The sequence below is a fragment of the Leucoraja erinacea genome, chromosome 1, assembly GCF_028641065.1.
Source record: "Leucoraja erinacea ecotype New England chromosome 1, Leri_hhj_1, whole genome shotgun sequence".
Lineage (NCBI taxonomy): Eukaryota > Metazoa > Chordata > Chondrichthyes > Rajiformes > Rajidae > Leucoraja > Leucoraja erinaceus.
Genome location: NC_073377.1, coordinates 139,114,188 through 139,138,113, shown reverse-complemented (window position 1 = coordinate 139,138,113; position 23,926 = coordinate 139,114,188). Strand labels below are relative to the sequence as shown.

Genomic DNA, 23,926 nt, shown 5'->3' with positions numbered 1-23,926 from the left:
TCCAGGGATGCTATCTGACCCAGATTCTTCCCTACAGCTATTAGTGCTGTCTGACCCAGCTCATTGCGTCTATTTTACTCCTAACATTAGACCCGCTATGTACCTCACCCCCAATTGCAACCTCAAATTTCTGCAGCCGACCCATGTGATCTTGGCTCTGTTAACACACCCCAGAGGAACATTCACATTGACCCATTCAAACGTGGATAAATGGTTCGGAATGAGGTGCAATCTATGGCTTACCCTTGTGATTGAGGCAGTGCAGCATAGGTTCACAAGATTGACCCCTGAGATGGCGAGACTGTCATATGAGGAAAGATTGAAAAGACTAGGTTTGTATTCACTGTAGTTTAGAAGGATGAGGGATGATCTTATAGAAACATATAAAATTATAAAAGGACTGGTCAAGGTAGATGCAGGAAAAATGTTCCCAGTGTTGGGCGAGTCCAGAACCAGGGGCCACAGTCTTAGAATATAGGGGAGGCTGGCCGCAGCAGCCATTTTTGTAGTCGCTGGAGCGACCATTTTTGTAGTCGTAGTGGCGGCCATTTTTGTAGTCGAGGTAGTGGCCATTTGGCTTGTTTTGCGTGTCATTAATGATGGCATGTCTCTTTAATTTTTAGACTGCCCATTATATTGTGGGTGAGATTTATAACGTATTTTTGGGCGTGTTTTGGGCTATTTATCTTGCGCAGAAGCTTAGTTGTTAGTTTAATTTGGAACGAGCATGGAGAAGACTATGCAACATGTAATGGAGATACGAGGAGTTTTCTAATGTTTAAGTTAATAAGATGGAGTTCGATGAAGATTGTAATAATGAGTCGGGAGAAGTTTGGATGTATCTGAATGTTTTTCATCAACAATAAAGAAATTATTCATCAAAATGTGTTTTGGAAGACTTATCTGTGAAGAAGCTCTGAAAGTCTCTGATGTTGAGCTTGCATACGTACGAAGACATTCCCTTTAACCATGCTGTCCACTTAGCGGCTAGAAGGTTAATTCCTCGAAAGATATAAAAATTGGCCGCTACAGTTGCTGCGGCAAAATCCGCGCTGCACGAGGAGAAGAAGGACGTCTTCGGGCAACCGCCCCAAGGTAGGCCCGTCCTATTGGGTGGCTAGGCCTTAAGCAGCGGTCGGCAGGGTAATGGACGAGCCCACACTCTCTCCCCACTCACGAGGCCGTCAGGCGGGAATCGGTGATGCTGGGGTGGAGGGCTGCTACACATGCTGGTGGGGGAGCGATAGCAGACACGGCCTCTCAGCCCCGGTGGGCATCTCCGGGCAGGTCCTGCGGAAGAGGAAGCGAGGGCTGAGGTGCTGTGCCGCTGGCTGCTGCAGTGGGCCAGGGATGCGGGTGAGCGACCCTGGCAGCCAACGATCAGCTAGCCCAGGCATAGGCAGGGCCCAAGATGGCGTCCGGTTGCCGCGCAGAGTTGATGGCTGTATACATAGCGTTAATTACCATAGAGCTGGGCTGGGCTGTCGGCTGCAGACATCAGGTCACTACCAATTTGAAGACCAAAATACCCGTTTTGGAACGTCGGGTCACCAATGTAGAGGCACAAACGTCGTGAATAAATGGATTCTTTATTCAGCCATTGTAGGTTAGATATACATGCACGTTTATCTAATAGTCATTGTTGTTGCTGAGAGGCTGTTGCCTCGTGGGCTCGGTTGAGCTCCTGCCGAGGTGGCAGGACGTTCTCATGAAGTGAGAGGAAGAGGAAGAGCGAGGGAAGGTCAGTTCTTATATACTAGGGCACACCCCTATATCCCGTGACTTCTTCCTGTGACTGCCGAGGATTCGCATAGCAAGAGTGGCCTAACCACTAGGTGCCGCTACAAGGAAAATATACAATTAATGACGACCCTTAACCACATTCATATACAAAGGGATCTTGGAATCTAAGTCCATAGTTCTCTGAAACTACTGGCAACACAAGTAGATACAATGGCAAAAGCGTTTTATGGCTTGCTTGCCTTCATGAGTCCTTAATCTTGTTGCTGTTTTTTAAAACTGAGGTTAGAAGCATTGGGTATATCGTGTGCAGTTCTGGTTGCCCTATTACAGGAAGAATGTGGAGGCTTTGGAGAGAATGCAAAAGCATTATACCATAATGACACCTGGATTACAGGGTATTCGCAATAAGCAGAGGTTGAACACACTTGGATTGCCAGACGTTTCAGGGGAGACCTGCGAAAAGTATTCAAAATTATGAGAGGCATCGTTAGGGTAGTCAGTCAGAACTTTATTCCCTGGGTGGAAATGTCAAAGAGCAGAAGGCATAACTTTAAGGTTTAGCTTAGAGATACAGTGCAGAAACAGGCCCTTCGGCCCACCGAGTCCGCACCGACCAGCGATCCCCACACATTAACACTGCTCTACACACACTAGGGACATTTTTTTTTAACATTTATACAAAGCCAATGAACTTACAAAACTGTACGTCTTTGGAGTGTGGGAGGAAACCGATGATCTCGGAGAAAACCCACGCAGGTCAAGGGGAGAACGTACAAACTCCATACAGACAAAACCTGTAGTCGGGATTGAACCCGGATCTCCGGCGCTGTAAGGCAGCAACTCTACCGCTGCGCCACTGTACCGTCCAAAGTGAGCTAAGAGAAAGTTTAAGGAAGATATGTGTTTTACTTTATGATATTACTTTATAGTCTTTACTAGACTAAGTAGGACCCGTCGGGTCTCAGCTTCACACAGGAGGGCGGGTCCCCCAAAGCAATATTCCACCTCTCCACCAATTCCAATATTTGGGGCTATCTGGAGTGATAGTATGGGTGTTGTGGGCTGAAGGGACAAACAGGAAGTGGTCAAGATTAAACTTTTAATTATATAGAAGGCAAGGCAACTTTAATTAGGCAAGGCAACTTTAATTTGGCACGGCAAGGCAACTTTAATTAGGCAAGGCAACTTTAATTAGGCAACACAGCTTTAGCATTTCCAAACCAAAGGCAACACAGCTTTAGTATTTCCAAACTATATTTTCAAACCACATTAAGGGTACTGACAGATTAGTAAAACCACTCACAGTTTAGTAGATATGTGTTCAGTGTTATTCACAGCTCAGACTGAGAGACGTGACCCTCTTGCTCCCCCATCTTGCAGAGACTGACTGAGGCATTCAACACTTCTGGGTTTTATAGTCCCTCCGGAAGGGACGTGGCCTTCAGGAAAGAGAATCTCAACATGTTTTAAACATTAATAACTCTTTTATTTTTCATCGATGGGAAAAATCCTCTTGTCCTGCACAGAGGAGGGGGACTCTGAGTAAGATGGCCAAAAATCACAGCCGAAAGTGGCAGCGTTTTTTCTAAAATCAATATACAGAACAACAGGAAGTGGTCAAGATCAGACTTTTAGTAATATAGTTTGGCGGTCGCAAGAACAACAGCTGAAATTTCTAACAAATTTTTATTATGAAAATCACTTCTCAGTTTACAGGTTCTCTTGACACGTCTGTCCACAACGGTGGTCAGTGCTGAACTGCCGCGCGAAAGCAAAACCACGCGAAAACAAGCAGCCCATCCCGAGTCACATGACCGCGGCTTCCGAACGCCGGGTTCGATACCTGCGTGCACCAGCAGGCGCCGCTACAATAGATTATTTAGAGAGGAGTGATGTCTTGGGAGCATAGATAAAGGACTATGCCATTTAGACATTTCACCAGTTTTAACATTATTACTGTGCATCAACTCCATGTATTGTTGCCATTTATCACAGTTCAAAATATATTTCCCTTCAGTTAATCTCAGCACCGCCAGTTTTTGTTTTGCCATTTTATTTAATATCTAAAATTGATCTCATGGTTAGTATGTGTGTCAAGTGTTATGGGGAGAAGGCAGGAGAGTGGGGTTAGGAGGGAGAGATAGGTCAGCCATGATTGAATGGCGGAGTAGACTTGATGGGCCAAATGGCCTAGTTCTGCTCCTATCGCTTGTGACCTCATGAGAATATTCACAAATCAGTTATATTCACATCGCCTTTTAGTGCGACTTTTAAATTGAACCAGAACATTTGCTGTTCTTCCTCATCCTGAGGCCATTCCAAATAGGTCTTCGTATTCATCAATTTCCGAAGCTTGCAGAATCTCTGAGGAATGGTCTCCTTTGGGATAGTCTCCAGCAGAACAAGTATGGCCGCATCATTGTTTTCATCGAACAGACGGAAGTGGGTGTAGTCAAGCTCATATTTGCACCACTCACTCTGCACGAAATGCTGCGATAAAACAAATAAGGTTTTCCTGCTTTTTTCGATGGATTCAATGATGTTGTCAATGATCCACTTGCCTGGAACGAAATCCCGCTTGTGAAGACAGAGTGCCAGTGGCGGTTGAACACTTTCTAACTCCCTCACCAAGAGTGTTTCCACCCAGTCCGAGTCCATCTGACTGTAAGAAACAAATGCATCGTAACAAGTATCATTCGTCCTTACTTTTTTTGGCTTCCTCTTTGCCTGTAGCCATGCCCAGGTCATTTGGAGGTACCAGATCCCGTGGTACTTGTAGCATGTGAACACAGTAATCATTGTTGCTAATGACACACTTGCACAGAGTAAGACTACAGACAATATCATGTGACAATCAAAGAACGAGCGTTTGGCATTTTGCACAACCTGTCCCCTGTGAGTTAGAGGAGAATCACAGATGTAGTTTCCTGGCTGTTCCAGTAGTTGTACCATTTTGGACTGCTTCATGTACAGTAGGAATTTGCACGAACAAATGTAATTATTTTTTCCAGCCTGCAAGGATTCAAGGTTTTTAAATGACTTGATCTCTTCCTCTGTGAGTGAGATGAGTTCATTGTTGCTGATGTTCAGAATCGCCATCTTTGGTAGAGAGCTATCAGTTGGTAACATTTTAAACTTATTATTGGACACATCTAGAATCTTGAGCGAAGGCAGGCTGACGTCAAAACTGCTGAGGACGTTGTTACTTAAATCCAACACCTCAACATTTGGAGGGAGACATTGTGATATACTTTGTATCTTACAGCTTGAAAGATTTAGAAATTGCAGATTTTTCGACCACTTGCATGTTGCACTCTTTCCAGTGAAGCTATTTTGGCTCAAATCTAAATGGGTAAGAGTAGAAAGTGTTGATAATTTGGGACTTATTCTACTGAGAGATTTGAATAGATTATTTCTCAGACTAAGGTAGCGCACAGATGGCCAAGCACCCAAACAGACCGTTTCTGTCATAATTCCATCGGAGAGCAAATTATGTGTTAAATCTAGATGCTCCGCCAGTTTTAATTGTTTCGATATATGACAGGGCATCATAACCATATTTAGTCTTGTCATTATTGCTGTTATAAGGTTTTCAAGAAGTGGGCCAATCGATGAAAGTTCATGAAATTTATAAAAGTTTTTAATGGATATATTATCTAATGTTAGTGACTGACGTTGCCTGCTTTGTACACCGATGTTCAATTCGCGCCAATAGCCAGTTCCTGAAAGCACACAATTTTTCACCACTACATCTGATAGTTTTGTGTGTGTCATGGATTTTACAAAGGCAATTGCAGTGTGATCATTAATGGAACAGTTTGCAATGGTGAGTTTTACAAATGACAAATTTCTTGCAACAGGAAGTATCTGATTGTTACCTTTGTCAGAAAATGTTAGGTCTCTTATCTCTAAGTGGGTGGTGAATCCAGACAAATCAATGAGAATCTGGTGAGCTTGGTCTGTCTTGTTCAGAAACATGTTCTGTAAACCCAAGGCAATATGGCCTATGCTTCTGAAGGAACTGAATGCTCCTCGTTGATATGAATCTAAATTAGTTGCTGTTAAAATACATTCATCCAGATGTGGGATTCCTACAAAGTCATCTTTCTGTAGACGGGATAGGAAAGGGTTACCAAATATTAGCCATCGGAGTTGTGAGAGATTGGCGAATAGTCTTCCTGGTCCTAGAGTTGTGTACCTATTCCCCAAAAGATTGAGATAGTGTAATTTAGAAAAGTGCTTAAACCAATTCGCTGTCAGTTTAGTCAAAAGATTTTCGGACAAGTCAAGATATTCTATTTCTGTGTTGAGCTGGAATGCTTGATCAGCGATAGATTGGATTTGATTTGACTGCAGAAGAAGACTTCTGAGCTCTCTATAAATGATGAAATCCGTCTCCATAATCTGTGAAATGCTGTTATAGGACAGGTCAAATATCAACGTCTCGGCAGAGACACGAGGAACATTCGTTAACTTCATCGAGGAGCAGTTGGAGTTGCTTTCGGAATCACTTATTTGGCAAGTGTTGTATAGACCATCATCTTCGAAGAAGATTGCACATACAAACATATACGCAAGCAGGAAACACAGAGACTGAGAACTCATCTTCGTTCATTCAGTAGGGTCTGAAATGGAAAAATATTTTTTAAACAGTCAGTAAACTCGTCCATTGTTTGACGAAATTATCGCAAATGTTACTTACATTCATATGTAATATGCAAAGGTAACGCAAAATGAGAGCACACTGTGGCATGTCATTTGTTTTGTTTTGCTAACCTGAAAGAGGCCCCATAGCAGATGTGTCCACGTCGTGGGGCTGGAAACTGGGAAGTATCCTGAGCTAATTCTGCTACCACCATCATCTATTGTGACAAGTGACGGGTCCCACTGATTGTCGCCGGAAGCTTGCGTCCTTTTCTGGACAGACGATGACAGCAATGTCAACATTTGAAACATGGAAGATGGACATGAAAGAAGAAGAAGCTAACCTGAAAAAACCTGATGAGAATGTACATGACAAGTTTGCAGATGACACTAAAGTGGGTGGCGTTATAGATGGCAAAGATGATGATCAAAAATGACAGCATGGTCTTGATCAGATGTGAAATGAGCTGAGGAACGGTGTTAGACATACAGCACAGGAACAGGCCATTCAGGCCACTGAGCATGTCAATCATCAGTCAACTAGTTCTAGGTTGTCCCACTTTCCCCATCCACTCCCCATGCGCCCGGGCAATTTACAGAGGACACAGTCCACGCGGTCACACAGAGAACATGCAAACTCCACACAGGCAGCACCCGAGGTTAGGATTGAACCTGGGTCTCTGCTGCAGTGAGGAATACATAGATTCCTTGCAATCCGTGCTCACTTCCTGGTCTCTAATTATCGAGCGGCAAGAACTAATCTGTGAGCACTCAACTAGTTACATTCTTTAAGCCTGTAAAATACAAATTTACTTTGATGCAGTCTACAACTTGATATCCAGTCTTCAATCCACATTATCATATTCCACAGTACCAGGTACTGATGGCTTTTGAAGAAGAATTGAATAGGCTTTTAAGAAGGCCTAATCTGCAAAGTTATGGAGAAAAAGTGAGTAAATAGATTCAGCTTGAAGGATCAAATATTATTTATGTGTTCTAATTTGGTGAAAATATAGAAGGCAAATACATCTTTGCTTGAGCTTTGAAAAACTCTGGCTCATCAGTTAGAATATTGAGTATAGAAGTTGGGAGGTCATGTTACAGTTGTATAAGACGTTGGTGAGCTCACATCTAGTGGATTGTGTTCAGTTTTGGTCACCTTGTTATTGGAAAGATGTTGTCATGCTGGACAGGGTGCAGCGAAGATTTACGAGGATGTTGCTAGGACTTGAGGGCCTGATCTATAGGGAGAGGTTGAGCAGGCTAGAACTAGGGGGTGGGTGGGGGGGTGGGGGGGGGGGGGTAAGATTGGTACCTGAGATCTAACTTTTTTAGTCAAAGGATGGTGGATATGGATCAAGCTGCCAGTGGATGTGGTTCTTCTTCTTCTTGCGTACGGAGTGCACAGCCTAAAGTTGCAGGACAACTTGCTCTATTTGATCTTATTTGATTGTGCACGCCAGGTTTATTGCATTCGTCGAAACAGAGCGGTTCATGTGAAGGGTGCAATCTTCTACCCCTGGATGTGGTTGAGGCAGGTACTATCATAACGTTTAAGAGACATTTGGACAGATGCATGGATAGGATATGTTTAGAGGGTATGGGCCAGGTGTGGACAGGTGAGACATGCTGGTCGGCATGAAAAAGTTGGGCTGAAGGGCTTGTTTCCACTCTGTACAGGTGCACAACCTTTTATCCGGTGTTCCAGAAACTGAAAAGCTCCGAAAATCGGCCATTTTTTCCAGATGTCGTCTGCGCACCAAAGCTCGCGTTTGGCGCCAAACCTGACCCAAAACGACCCACGGTCAACCCAGGTCTGTACTACTGTAGCGGCTGCCTCCTCCCTGGAGACCGGGAGACGCTTAAACATCTGTAAATCATTGCTTAAATGTTAGTCAGTTAGTTCGGAGGGCTTTTATGTGAAGGGGGGTGAAGGGGTAAACTTTAATTCTTAGTCCCCTACCTGGTCGGAGAGGCGGGGAGCGGTCAATGCCTTACCGGGTCGCCGTGCAGTAAGCTCCGCAGCGCTGTGGCCGGTGGGGCAGCGGGCGGCGCCGGTTGTAGCTCCGCCCCCGGCAACTCTACCCCTGGCTGCGTGGCGCTCCAAATCCAGCGCGGCCCGCGGCCCGGACGCCTCAGCTCCGCACCAGCGGGGTGCGGGCAATGCCTTACCGGGTCGCCGTGCGGCAAGCTCCGGAGCGCTGTGGCCGCCGACACACAACATCGCGGAGCGTCGCTGGATTTGGAGCCGCGCAGCCAGGGGTAGAGTTGCCGGGGTCGGAGCTCCGACCGGCGCCGCCCGCGGCCGGACGGAGCCCCCAGCTCCGCGGCTCCAAATCCAGCGACGCTCCGCGATGTTGGAAGAAGGCGGCCACAGCGCTCCAGAGCTTGCCACACGGCGACCCGGTAAGGCATTGCCCGCACCCCGCTAGTGCGGAGCTGGGGCATCCGGCCGCGGGCCGCGGGCCGCGCTGGATTTGGAGCGCCTCGCAGCCAGGGGTAGAGTTGCCGGGGTCGGAGCTACAACCGGCGCCGCCCGCGGCCGGACGGAGCCCGCAGCTCCGCGAGGTTGGGAGTCGCCGACCAGGTAGGTAGGGGACTAAGAATTAAAGTTTACCCCTTCACCCCTACACCACCACCACCACATAAAATCCCTCCAAACTAACTGACTAACATTTATGCAATGATTCTCCCGGTCTCCGGGGAGGAGGCAGCTGCTCCAGACTTTTCAAGCCGCCCGCGCTACCTACCTAATCTACGCTAAAAATCTTCCATTCTGAAATCCGAAAATGTCCGAAATCCGACAAGTGTCTGGTCCCAAGGCTTTCGGATAAAAGGTTGTGCACCTGTACTACACCATGACTCTAAACAAATGATTTGATTTACCCATCCTCCCATGTGCAACAGACGTCTCATATCAACATGACAGTATTTGCATACGGGGCAACATGCTGCGGTAATATCATAACCAATGCTGATAAAGGGACTATCCGCTTCTATTAATAGGCTTGTGCAGTCAGCTTAGATTCATAACATCAAACAATACTGTTGACAACAGGGAAATATATCATCTTAATGTATTAGTGAATTGCAAGAGAAAGTCACAACAGGTGTGGGGAAAAGGGAAGAGAAAGTGGAATGAGCCAGGCGACAACAGCAATGAAAAAGCTACTTATTTTAACTACTAAACCAGGTTCGCTTCTTAATAAACAGACACCACACAAACTGTTTTGGTAGACCAGTTCAAAACTTTACTTAACATCGGCCGATGGAAGGGAGCGAGGATTCCAGCTAAGTGACCAATGTAGACACTCAACTGTCCCCAGTCCTCTTCCCTGAACAACAGAATTACATTGCTTTAAATAGGTTTTTTGTCCCCTTATCACATTCCACAGACATTAGTCATGGTCAGAAGTACTGGAAAAGGTTTCCACAGAATGCATCACATCAAACCCTTTTTTTACATGGTACAAGATATACTAAAAACATTGTCCATTTGTTTTATCTCCAAATAGACCACCCTTGCTCTGTTCCGCTGCTTCCTCTGTCATTTGGTCCCTCATAAACATAGGTCACTTGTTTACAAAGATGCAACTGTTTATTTCTCTCTTCCTTTATTGCCTGCTCCCCCATAAACATTGGTCATTTGATCTCTACTTCAAAGATATCTTTAGCTGCTTCTCTCTCTGCCTGTCACTTGAGAGACAATGTTATAGGATTTATTATCCCCCACACCCACAACCTAAGGCAAGCCTAACTTGACACTAAATATAAGCTGTAAGCTAGCCCAGAAACCAATTTAATATCTTCTTATATTTTTAACTAAAACTCGGCTTCATCATTCCATCCTTTTATCAAAATTTTGATAACAACTACAGTCCTTCCTGAGTACATACGAAAGACCATAAGCATCTCATCAGACAATTTAATAGTACACTAGTAACACAATCAATTCATAGTGGACAATCGTTCCACAAGTCCCTCCAAACATTTTAAATGGCCACCAACCTCCCCCGGACGTGACACTAAGATACTACCATAGGACAGGAAAAGGATCATAAAAATTGCTCAGCCTTTATTCGGCTTCATTTGGAATTCCCCGTGTGCTGGTGCAACTGGCTCATGCTTCTCTTGTGTGACACTGCATTTGCAACATAACAATGCTCACAAATATACTGTTTCCTTAAAATACACCAGTGCCTTGGTTGTGGCAAAAACAGGTAGATTTAACTGGCCTTTGCAGACCTCTTACTGTCTGTAGTCAGGGTATCTTTGCTGCGCTTGTCATGTTTGACTTCAATCTTGTTTAAAAGGAGGTGTGTACCATCCTTTAAATGTGTTTTAGTCCGCAAGTTTGCCATTCTGAAGAAAGTTCAGTCCATGTGGGCTGGGCCACCCCAGAATAAAGGAAGCATCAATAGCCCATCGTCCTTGTTTCCACAAACTGTTCACAGTCAATCAAATGTATCCAGCGATGGTGATCTTCAATCTTTACAGCAGTTCATGTTGTTAACAACACTTGGTTGTTCTTTTCAATACAGTTTCAATTTCTTCTTGTCCCAGCACCATCATCATCGTATAGCTTTTATGGCTCCCAGCAAAGCTCCTCCAACCTGGGAATGTAGATCTGGCAAGACATGGGTTAATTGCCGACCATACATAATTAGTTAATTGCCCAGGGCCTGTTGGTGGCTTCCCCCCCCACTCTTCAGGGGCAATAAAAAGTTGTAAATCTTGTCCACCAGCTTAGTTTCACCAGCACTTTTGTCTACTTTGATCCTCCATTCCTTCCTAACACTTCCCTGTGTATTTATTCTTTAATCCGATTATATCCGAAGAGGCTCTCCCCACCTAAATATTCAATTCTCCAAATATGTTCTCTTCCCCAATCTACTTTATCTTCTCACCTTTCATCCCTCATTGTGAGTTCCCTCAAACCTCCTTTTTTAAGTCACAAGACAATTTTTCATCTACCTTCATTTCACTCACAAAGCACATGCTTCAACATCTTTTTGTTTGCTTGAAAACAGTAATCTTGCTTCATTAGCATTTTAAAAGACAACCTCTGTTATCATATCAAAACAATCTTTCCCAAAAGAACTCATTCAGAATCAGTAATCAATAATACATTTTCTTTTCTCTGTAATTTTGACATTTCCAATCTCATTTAACACTTTAATCGGGATGAGTCTTTTTTTTAACCTTGGTTCAAAAGATCTATAATCATCCAACACATTAGCACACCATAAACTTTGTAAATTTGCATTTTAAAGGACAACTTCTTAAAAAGTGACACACAACTTTGCTCATTGCTTCGAATTTCCCACATTCCACATACAAAAACATTGTTTTACAAGCAGTACATATACAAAAACATTGTTTTACCAGCAGTATATAATATTTCATTTTCAAAGACGTCTCTTTGTAATTTACTTTCCCTTTTTCTTTTTTTTTTTAATTTCTTAGTTCTCATTTGATTGTTCTAAAACACACAATTTTAGGCCTACTGCTATTCCTAGCAATACTATAAGCCTCTTCCTTTATTTTCTCCTGGCATTCAAAAACAAATCACATTTCTTGGGTTTTGATGCTTTAGAGGAATTATATAAATCATTTATTTGAATGATAGCCATTGCATATCCATCATCAAGCTTTCTAATGTGGCTTGTCAGCCATCCCACTGCTCATAACTTCATAAATCCTTTTATTTCGATTTGAGAGTCCAATTTTGTATTAACCCACATCAAACTCAATGTAAAATTCCACCATCCTATGTGGAATTTTCCCTAAAAGTGTCTTTAAAACAAGACTATTAATCAATCCCCTTAGTGTACAATACTCAATTCAACAATAGGCTTTTCCTTAGCTGGATCCTCAACATCATAGTTCTGAAAACCCTTGTGTATATATTCTACAAATTTGTCCTTCACCTATAACTGATCATTCATTTTGTCGATCCTATATATGTAGATGATAGTACTTCATGCTTTTTCTATTTATCCATCTCTGCATCTATTTTTTTAATTATGTTGTACTTAATGAATACACTACATTTCCACATTGCAGAGGGGATGAATTCCCAACAAAATGTCCACAAAGAGATTTAATGTACTGCCAAACCCTTGACAAAATTTGTTGATTCTTTTGCCTTTATTTAATTTTTCCTTACACAATTTCTATTAGAGAAAAGTAGGCCCAAATCCTCTATCGATTTCCTCCACAGATGCTGCCTGTCCCGTTGAGTTACTCCAGCACTTTGTGTTTTACTATTGCATTTACATTTTATTTGTGCTGTTAATTTATCTACCTTATTGCAATGCCGTACGCAATTAAGTACATTGCCTTATTTTTCCTCATTTTTATATACTCCAACCTAATTTACTACTTGTTTTTGTTTCCACTGCCTATTTATTTTGCTTTCCAGTTGTCTAATCTTTATTTTCCAACTTTCCTTCTTAAATTTCCTTTTGTTCCCATCCCCCTGCCAAGCTAGTTTAAATTCTCCCAACAGCACTGGCAAACCTCTGTGGGGATAATGTTCCTGTGCTGCTGGGGTACAACCTTTCCGATCTGTAGAAAGGTCCCTGGAAATAGCCACAATGCCAGAAATCCAAAGCCCTTCATCCTACTCCAACCCTCATCAGTACTTATATATAAACCCGAAATATACTTTCAGGCTGGGAATTCACATTGATTCAATTGCCTAGTTTGGGACATAACAAGGATTCTATCAGCTGAGACTGGAAATAACCTGGCAATTAGTCCCCAATTTTTTTAACAGAGTTGCTTGTCAGAATAAGGATTTACCTCCTGGGTAATTTTGTTTTGCAATCCCCATTGACTCTTTCCACCATCCCAGATACCTGTGGGTGGTGTACACAGTGAATTGCTGTCAGATATTAAAATGTGCACATTTTTCCTTATTAACAGTGGTTGGTAGAGCTTCACTCCACCTACTAAATAAATCTAAAATTACTACGCAATATTTATAACACTGGGCCCTTGGCATTATCTCCTTAAACTGCTTTCCCATCCTTTACCAGCCTCAACTCAAGCACAAACAAAAGCCCCTGGATAGCTTTGTGATTAATAACATATGTATATATCATTTTCCTCAATGCCAGAGAGCTAAAGACACATAATTCTCCGGATATGCTCCTACAAGCTCACCTTGCCCACAGAACTAAATCTGCATTTTCTCCTGATTTTAAATTTATTTTTTTTTAAACACAAAATCATTCAATATCCCTTCCTTCTCATCTTTTTTACTTAGTTTGCTTATATGTAATACTTCTCAGTTAGTCCCTTCAAACATGTTGTCATATTCCCAATACATATCGTGTAAACATCTCCCAACCACTTGTTCTTGAATATAGTACTGGTATCACCAAAATCAATCCTCTATTTAATAGTTTAACAAATACAACGTGTTGCTAAAGTAGGAGCAATTCCAATCCAAGTCATTCTCATCATTCTTAATCTGTTACCTTCGACATAGAGATAACCAAATTTGTTCATCTTGGACCTTGCCTACAACTGAGACTCACTACCGAGAGACGTCATCCATCCAGACTTACTTTTACCAGAACCCCAGGACAGACTGAGTAGTCTCTCACAAGGTTGAACAACCTACCTACTGCAGGAATTGCCAGGCAGAGTGTTCTACAGACTCACCCTCAATGACATTTTGAAGGCTTTTTGTTGCCAAAGGCATTAAAAAGGAATCAAATATATTCAAATAACAACTATTTAAATAGTTTAAACATAACAGATAGTTTAAAACATGAACAGTAAAACAACTCAAGCATGTAACTTTTTACACAGGTCGGCAACCCCATGCAAATGAATAAAGTTGCCATTCCTAATATGCAGTGCCACCACATTTCCTTTGTTATCCTATCATTCCCTCCTTACCAGCATGGGTAAGACGGGTAAAAATGTATTGTTATACACCAACTTGTCCAAGCGGGGTGTGCTGAATCAATGGCACAGCCCACTTGTTTCCATAGTTATTATTATATACAAGAGGCGTCCCTCTATAATGTACATACCTCCCTCATGTTTGGCAGGACCGTTCTATTTGCTAGCATCTGTTTAGCTGCTGTCACTATGCATTAGGATGTACAGGCTGCACTGTTTGGATACACTATCAGCAACCCATTGCCTTTTGCTATAGGGTCCCCAGCACCAGTGTGTGCAGTACATTTAATAATGATCAGCTGTTCTGGTAGCATCAATGCCTTAAACAAATTACACACAGAAAGGCATTCCCGTGCTCCCAATCCTGGAGAGCTTTGTAAGGTCAGAACTTCAAGTTATAGGCATGTTACTGATGGAACTGCCCAGGTAAAGATGCCATTGCTACTGGTAGGGCATAGGGAGGTGGACATCTCACAAGATTATCTAACTCCTCCACATTTTCATTACCAAATAGGGTCGTCGTGCCAGACATGAAGTCTCCTCCAGAGGATTTACCAGTACTGGGTTTTTTTATTTTTTTCGAACCATCACCTGTTTCTCACCTCCTGCCTGTCTTTTAATTCTATTCTCTTGTTCCTCTGCCCACTGGCATTCTAGTTGCAATAATTTCCATCCTTTCCTAGTGCTATCCTTGTTTCTTAACTATCTAGCAATTTACCAAACTGTGAGATTTAAAAAAAAAAATCAAATCTGCAATTTATCCCATCAGATAAAGCATAACAATAAGTTTAATTTGACACCTAATTCACTTTCATATCTCAAGTAATAAAAAAAATTATGGCCATTTTCATACTCGGAAATTAGCATCTTGTTCCCTATTGATTTTCTATGGACATAACAAAAAACTGTGATCATGGACCGTCAAAAGCCCATAACCTTCTTAAAAATTAAGAGAACTGAATGAAATTTTCAGTTATCATAGATTGAACCATTCTGACACAAATATAAAATAATCTTACTTGGATGACCTGAAATTAAAACATATAATTAGTTAGTTACCCAATTGTAGCTAATTTCAAACTTCAATTACTAGATCTAAACATATATCTATTTCTTAATAAATGATTAACATTTTTAAATAGCCTAAGTGTCCAAATTATATTCACAAATAATTCACAATAAAACATGATTTGTAAATCTCATTTACATCAATTTATAGGCCAAATGGAAGGAATTTAGTGTTCAATTGCTGTAAATTAAAGTCTATTTTAAATCGGCTTTCTAGTGGGTTCCTGTCTTCCTTTCCCATATCAACACCTCTGCTTATTTAATTGTCTCAACATTCCATGTGCCCCCTACTGACCAGGCTTCATCCCCCAACCATTTGGTCAACTTGTAACTTAACATTCTAAATTTCTTATTATACTTAGGATTCAAATAACACATTTCCAGAGCATTCCCCATAGATAGATAGAAAGAGAGAGAGAGAAAACAGACTTCTTAATTCCGAATCGTCCCAAATATATCAACCAGGCCGACTCACTAAATGAGACCCCAGTTTCTCAACTTGGCTGACTTCTTAATTCCGAATAGTTCCAAATATATCAACATATAGTACACTCGCACTATTCTACACACTAGGGACAATTCACAATATTACAGAAGCCAACTAATCCTCAAACCTGTGTGTCTTTGAAGTGTGGGAGGAAACCGGAGCACCCAGAGAAAACCCACGCGGTCACAGGGAGAATGTACTAACTCTGTGCAAGCAGCCCCCGTGGCCAGGATCAAATCTGGGTCTCTGCCGCTGTGAGGTGGCAACTCCACCGCTGCGCTACTGGCCTTTGTCCAACCCTCTGCCAATCAAATCGCCCCCTCACTTGTATCCACCTGTCACTTGCCTGTCTTTGTCCCTCCCACCTCTCTTCCAGTTTTCTCTCTGCTGCGAGAATAAGTCTGAAGAAGGATCCAGACCTGAAACATAATTTATCCAAGTTTTCCAGAGATAGTGCCTGAGCTGCTGCGTTACTCCAGCACTTTGTGTCTTTTCTTGCAAATCAGTATTTGCTCTTCCTTGCGTCTACAAGTGACTGAGGTGTCAACGAGGGAGCACATTCGGACCATAATTCTGTCCATTCTATGGCCGTTGTGGGAGGAGTGGATTGGGAGGATTAGAGATACAGCGAGGAAACAAACCGACCAGCGATCCCCACACATTATCACTAGCCTACACGCACTAGGGAATTACATACACCAAGCCAGGTTACCTACAAACCTGTATGGGAGGAATATATAGAGAACTATAATGTGGAAGGAAACCGAAGATCTCAGAGAAAACCCATGCAGGTCACGGAGAGAACGTACAAACTCCATACAGACAGCACCCGTAATCGGCATCGAACCTAGGTCTCCGGTGCTGCATTCGCTGTAAGGCAGCAACTCTACCGCTGCGCCACTGTGACCGCTATATGGGGCATATGACATTAAAACACTCTTGACTCTTGACATCCTCGTAAATCTCCTCTGCAGTCTTTCCAACTTAACATCTTTCCTATAGCAGACTGAACACAATATTCCGAATGTGGTCTCACCAATATCTTGTATAACTTTAACATAACAAGGTTTATGAAGGCAAAGTTACAGACATTGTCGATATGGACTTCAGTAAGGCCTTTGATAAGGTTCCTCATGATAGGCTGCTCTAGAATGTTACAATGCACAGGATCCAAGGAGAGCTAGATAACTGGAATGTGGAATTGGCTCCATGGAGGGAAGCAAAGGGATGGTGGCGGAAGGTTATTTGTAGGACCAGAGACTTGCTTCATGCTTCATTGTTGTCATGGAATCATTGAGTCATACAGTGTGGAAACAGGCCCTTCAGCCCAACTTGCCCATACTGACCAACATGCCTCATCTACACTAGCCACACCCACAAGGGTTTGGTCCATATCCCTCTACACGTATCATATCCATGTACTTGTCTAAATGTTTCTTAAACATTTCGATAGTACCTGCCACAACTACTTCCTCTGGCAGCTTGATCCACACTCCCACCACCCCTTGTTGAAAAAGGTTACACCTCAGATTCCTATTAAATCATTTCAATTAGCTCCTCCCCCCCCCCCCCCCCTCATTCTTCTCCAGCGAGTACAGGCCCAGTGCCGACAAACCATATAACATATAACCATATAACAATTACAGCACGGAAACAGGCCATCTCGGCCCTTCTAGTCCATGCCGAACAACTTATTCTCCGTATTCCCATTTACCTGCACTCAGACCATAACCCTTCATATACCTATCCAATTGATTTTTAAATAACAAAATCGAACCTGCCTCCACCACTTCCACTGGAAGCTCATTCCACACAGCTACCACTCTCTGAGTAAAGAAGTTCCCCCTCATGTTACCCATAAACATCTGTCCCTTAATTCTCAAATCACAAACGCTCAATATAGGTGAACCTACTCATTCCTGGGATCATTCGTGTAAACCTCCTCTGGACCCTCTCCAGAGTCAGTACATCCTTCCTCAGATATGGTGCCCAAAATTGCACAAAATATTCCAAATGCGGCCTTACCAGCGCCTAACCGAGCCTCAGCGTTACATCTTTGTATGCAAGCACTCGTGAAATAAATGCTAGCATTGAGTTTGCTTTCTTTACTATCGATTTGATTTGCAGATGAACCTTTTGGGAATCCTGCACCAGCACTCCCAAGTCCCTTTGCTCCTCCGATTTCTGGATTCTCTCCTCATTTAAAAAATACTCCCACCACCCCTTGTTGAAAAAGGTTACACCACAGATTCCTATTAAATCTTTTCCCCCTCACCATAAATCTATATTCTCTGATTCTTGATTCCCCGACTCTGCACAAAAGACTCTGTGCATTTACCCAATCTATTCCTCTCATGATTTTATAATTCTCTATAAGACCACCCCTCATCCTCCTGCACTCCCACAAAATAAATTCCTAGCCATTCCTATGTTGTTTATGGTTGGATGAGAATGTACAAGGCATACGTTTGCAAACGACAGTACAGCAGGTGATATCGTAATAAGTGAAGGTTTCAATCATACCTTGATCAGCTAGGCAAGTGAGCTGAGAATGGCTAATGGAATTTAATGCGGTTAGGTGCGTGGCGTTGCATTTTGCAAAGTGGTTATGGGGAGAAGGCAGGAGAATGGGATTAGGAGGGAGAGATAGGTCAGCCATGATTGAATGGTGGAGTAGGTCTGATGGGCCGAATGCCTAATTCTACTCTTATTCCTTATGACTTATGACCTGCCTCAACTACCTCCTCTGGCAGCTTGTTCCACCCACCATCCTTTGTGTGAAAACGTAACCCCTCAGATTCCTATTAAATCTTTTCCCCTTCACCTTAAAGCTATATCCTCTGGTCCTCAATTGACCTCCTCAGAGCAAGAGACACTGCATCGACCCGATCTATTCCTCTCGTTATCCCATATATGCTTGCACATTGTGTATTCCTGAGCTCTGCCCATTTGACCCACTGGATGAGCCCACCCAGATGATTATTTTCACGTGTACTTGGGGCGGCGAGATTCTTTGTTTGCGTACAGTACAAGTATGCAAGAATTGTCACGTAAAGGATGCTGATAACTTACAAAAGCAGTCAATATGGTGCGTCTTTCTTCTCGTCTTGCCTTGCCATTTATATAATTTATTTTTAATTGCAATCATCTTCATAGACCTCGCTCGAATGTGGATTATCAGAATCAAAAAGAAGATGGAAATGTAATAGGAGTTTAAATTTTTCAAATTACTTCATTTCCCCATTAATGTGTTCAAAAGGAACATACAAGAGTTATTCTTACCTCGACTGCTTTGCCTATTGCATTTTCCAATTTATAATCCGTCAATTCAGTGCTCCAGCAGTAGGAACTAATGTCTCCTTTTGATGTTGTTTTCAGCAAAAAATACTCGTGCTGTAGCAAATTCACTTACTGCGATTGACAATCTGCGACATGTGGGTGAGGAAGTGAACTGTGGTATGTAAAACAGGTAGGAAATAGAAAAGCTATGTAGAAACAAGGAAATGCAGCTGCTGGTTTACACAAAAAGAGATACAAAGTGCTGGAGGAACAGTGAGCATCTCTGGAGGACATGGATGGGTAATGTTTGGGGTTGGGACACTTCTTCAGACTGAATGTGGGGCGGGAGAGGGGTGGAAACCTGGGATAGAGGAGAGGCGGGACAAAGTGTGACAGAGGCAGGGCGGGGAGGGGGTTTATATCAGCAGGTTTAGTTTAGTTTAGTTTAGAGATACAGCACAGAAACAGGTCTACCTAGTGGTGGAAATGGGAATGGGAATATGTGGTCTAAATATCTCAATCACATGCAAGAGATTATCAGCTACCATCTACTATAAGCCTACCAACTCACACAGTTATAAGACCATAATGTCATAACTGATAGTAGTAGAATTAGGCCATTCAGCACACACTCCACCATCAATCATTGCTGATCTATCTCTCTCCTAACTCCATTCTCCTGCCCTCTCTCCATAATCTCTGACATGTGTACTAATCAAAAATCTATCTATCTCTACCATAAAATATCCACTGACTATAGCCTTCTGTGGCAAAGAATTCCACAGATTCACCACCATCTGATTAAATATATTTCTCGTCATCTCCTTCCTAAAAGAACATCCTTTAATTCTATGGCCCCTAGACCTAGACTCTCCCACTAGTGGAAACATCCTCTCCACATCCACTATATCCAAACTTTCACTATTCTGTATGTTTCAATAAGGTCCTCCCCCTCCTCATTCTTCTCCAGCGAGTACAGGCCCAGTGCCAACAAACCATATAACATATAACCATATAACAATTACAGCACGGAGACAGGCCATCTCGGCCTTCGAGTCCGTGCCGAACACTTATACTCCGTATTCCCATTTACCTGCACTCAGGCCATAACCCTTCATATACCTATCAAATTTATTTTTAAATAACAAAATCGAACCTGCCTCCACCACTTCCACTGGAAGCTCATTCCACACAGCTACCACTCTCTGAGTAAAGAAGTTCCCCCTCATGTTACCCGTAAACATCTGTCCCTTAATTCTCAAATCACTAACGCTCAATATAGGTTAACCTACTCATTCCTGGGATCATTCTTGTAAACCTCCTCTGGACCCTCTCCAGAGTCAGTACATCCTTCCTCAGAATGGTGCCCAAAATTGCTCAAAATATTCCAAATGCGGCCTTACCAGCGCCTAACCGAGCCTCAGCGTTACATCTTTGTATGCAAGCCCTCGTGAAATAAATGCTAGCATTGAGTTTGCTTTCTTTACTATCGATTTGACTTGCAGATGAACCTTTTGGAAGTCCTGCACCAGCATTCCCAAGTCCCTTTGCTCCTCTGATTTCTGGATCCTCTCCCTATTTAAAAAATACTCTCACCACCCCTTGTTAAAAAAGGTTACACCTCAGGTTCCTATTAAATCTTTTCCCCCTCACCATAAATCTATATTCTCTGATTCTTGATTCCCCGACTCTGCACAAAAGACTCTGTGCATTTACCCAATCTATTCCTCTCATGATTTTATAATTCTCTATAAGACCACCCCTCATCCTCCTGCACTCCCACAAAATAAATTCCTAGACATTCCTATGTTGTTTATGGTTGGATGAGAATGTACAAGGCATACGTTTGCAAACGACAGTACAGCAGGTGATATCGTAATAAGTGAAGGTTTCAATCATACCTTGATCAGCTAGGCAAGTGAGCTGAGAATGGCTAATGGAATTTAATGCGGTTAGGTGCGTGGCGTTGCATTTTGCAAAGTGGTTATGGGGAGAAGGCAGGAGAATGGGATTAGGAGGGAGAGATAGGTCAGCCATGATTGAATGGTGGAGTAGGTCTGATGGGCCGAATGCCTAATTCTACTCTTATTCCTTATGACTTATGACCTGCCTCAACTACCTCCTCTGGCAGCTTGTTCCACCCACCATCCTTTGTGTGAAAACGTAACCCCTCAGATTCCTATTAAATCTTTTCCCCTTCACCTTAAAGCTATATCCTCTGGTCCTCAATTGACCTCCTCAGAGCAAGAGACACTGCATCGACCCGATCTATTCCTCTCGTTATCCCATATATGCTTGCACATTGTGTATTCCTGAGCTCTGCCCATTTGACCCACTGGATGAGCCCACCCAGATGATTATTTTCACGTGTACTTGGGGCGGCGAGATTCTTTGTTTGCGTACAGTACAAGTATGCAAGAATTGTCACGTAAAGGATGCTGATAACTTACAAAAGCAGTCAATATGGTGCGTCTTTCTTCTCGTCTTGCCTTGCCATTTATATAATTTATTTTTAATTGCAATCATCTTCATAGACCTCGCTCGAATGTGGATTATCAGAATCAAAAAGAAGATGGAAATGTAATAGGAGTTTAAATTTTTCAAATTACTTCATTTCCCCATTAATGTGTTCAAAAGGAACATACAAGAGTTATTCTTACCTCGACTGCTTTGCCTATTGCATTTTCCAATTTATAATCCGTCAATTCAGTGCTCCAGCAGTAGTTCTAATGTCTCCTTTTGATGTTGTTTTCAGCAAAAAATACTCGTGCTGTAGCAAATTCACTAACTGCGATTGACAGTCTGCGACATGTGGGTGAGGAAGTGAACTGTGGTATGAAAAACAGGTAGGAAATAGAAAAGCTATGTAGAAACAAGGAAATGCAGATGCTGGTTTACACAAAAAGAGATACAAAGTGCTGGAGGAACAGTGAGCATCTCTGGAGGATATGGATGGGTGATGTTTGGGGTTGGGACATTTCTTCGGACTGAATGTGGGGCGGGAGAGGGGTAGAAACCTGGGATAAAGGAGAGGCGGGACAAAGTGTGACAGAGGCAGGGCGGGGAGGGGGTTTATATCAGCAGGTTTAGTTTAGTTTAGTTTAGTTTAGAGATACAGCACAGAAACAGGTCTACCTAGTGGTGGAAATGGGAATGGGAATATGTGGTCTAAATATCTCAATCACATGCAAGAGATTATCAACTACCATTTACTATAAACCTACCAACTCACACAGTTATAAGACCATAATGTCATAACTGATAGTAGTAGAATTAGGCCATTCAGCACACACACCACCATCAATCATTGCTGATCTATCTCTCTCCTAACTCCATTCTCCTGCCCTCTCTCCATAATCTCTGACATATGTACTAATCAAAAATCTATCTATCTCTACCATAAAATATCCACTGACTATAGCCTTCTGTGGCAAAGAATTCCACAGATTCACCACCATCTGATTAAATATATTTCTCGTCATCTCCTTCCTAAAAGAACATCCTTTAATTCTATGGCCCCTAGACCTAGACTCTCCCACTAGTGGAAACATCCTCTCCACATCCACTATATCCAAACTTTCACTATTCTGTATGTTTCAATAAGGTCCTCCCCCTCCTCATTCTTCTCCAGCGAGTACAGGCCCAGTGCCAACAAACCATATAACATATAACCATATAACAATTACAGCACGGAGACAGGCCATCTCGGCCTTCGAGTCCGTGCCGAACACTTATACTCCGTATTCCCATTTACCTGCACTCAGGCCATAACCCTTCATATACCTATCAAATTTATTTTTAAATAACAAAATCGAACCTGCCTCCACCACTTCCACTGGAAGCTCATTCCACACAGCTACCACTCTCTGAGTAAAGAAGTTCCCCCTCATGTTACCCGTAAACATCTGTCCCTTAATTCTCAAATCACTAACGCTCAATATAGGTTAACCTACTCATTCCTGGGATCATTCTTGTAAACCTCCTCTGGACCCTCTCCAGAGTCAGTACATCCTTCCTCAGAATGGTGCCCAAAATTGCTCAAAATATTCCAAATGCGGCCTTACCAGCGCCTAACCGAGCCTCAGCGTTACATCTTTGTATGCAAGCCCTCGTGAAATAAATGCTAGCATTGAGTTTGCTTTCTTTACTATCGATTTGACTTGCAGATGAACCTTTTGGAAGTCCTGCACCAGCATTCCCAAGTCCCTTTGCTCCTCTGATTTCTGGATCCTCTCCCTATTTAAAAAATACTCTCACCACCCCTTGTTAAAAAAGGTTACACCTCAGATTCCTATTAAATCTTTTCCCCCTCACCATAAATCTATATTCTCTGATTCTTGATTCCCCGACTCTGCACAAAAGACTCTGTGCATTTACCCAATCTATTCCTCTCATGATTTTATAATTCTCTATAAGACCACCCCTCATCCTCCTGCACTCCCACAAAATAAATTCCTAGACATTCTTATGTTGTTTGTGGTAGGATGAGAATGTACAAGGCATACGTTTGCAAATGACAGTAAAGCAGGTGATATCGTAATAAGTGAAGGTTTCAATCATACCTTGATCAGCTAGGCAAGTGAGCTGAGAATGGCTAATGGAATTTAATGCGGTTAGGTGCGTGGCGTTGCATTTTGCGAAGTGGTTATGGGGAGAAGGCAGGAGAATGGGGTTAGGAGGGAGAGATAGGTCAGCCATGATTGAATGGTGGAGTAGGTCTGATGGGCCGAATGGCCTAATTCTACTCTTATTCCTCATGACTTATGACCTTATGTTAGTCTCTGC

The 23,926-nt window shown here is 42.6% G+C and overlaps 1 protein-coding gene across 1 annotated transcript in view; it reads right to left on the bottom strand.

Annotated features, from left to right (window-relative positions):
* Nucleotides 1-1,220: 1,220 nt before the first annotated feature.
* tlr2 (toll-like receptor 2) overlaps nucleotides 1,221-23,926 on the bottom strand; it is a 33,173-nt gene continuing 10,467 nt past the window's right edge. The window contains exon 2 of the mRNA XM_055644370.1: nucleotides 1,221-6,368. Within this exon, the coding sequence (XP_055500345.1) occupies nucleotides 3,973-6,348 (2,376 nt within the window). The 5' untranslated portion in view covers nucleotides 6,349-6,368 and the 3' untranslated portion in view covers nucleotides 1,221-3,972. The remainder of the gene's footprint in view (nucleotides 6,369-23,926) is intronic.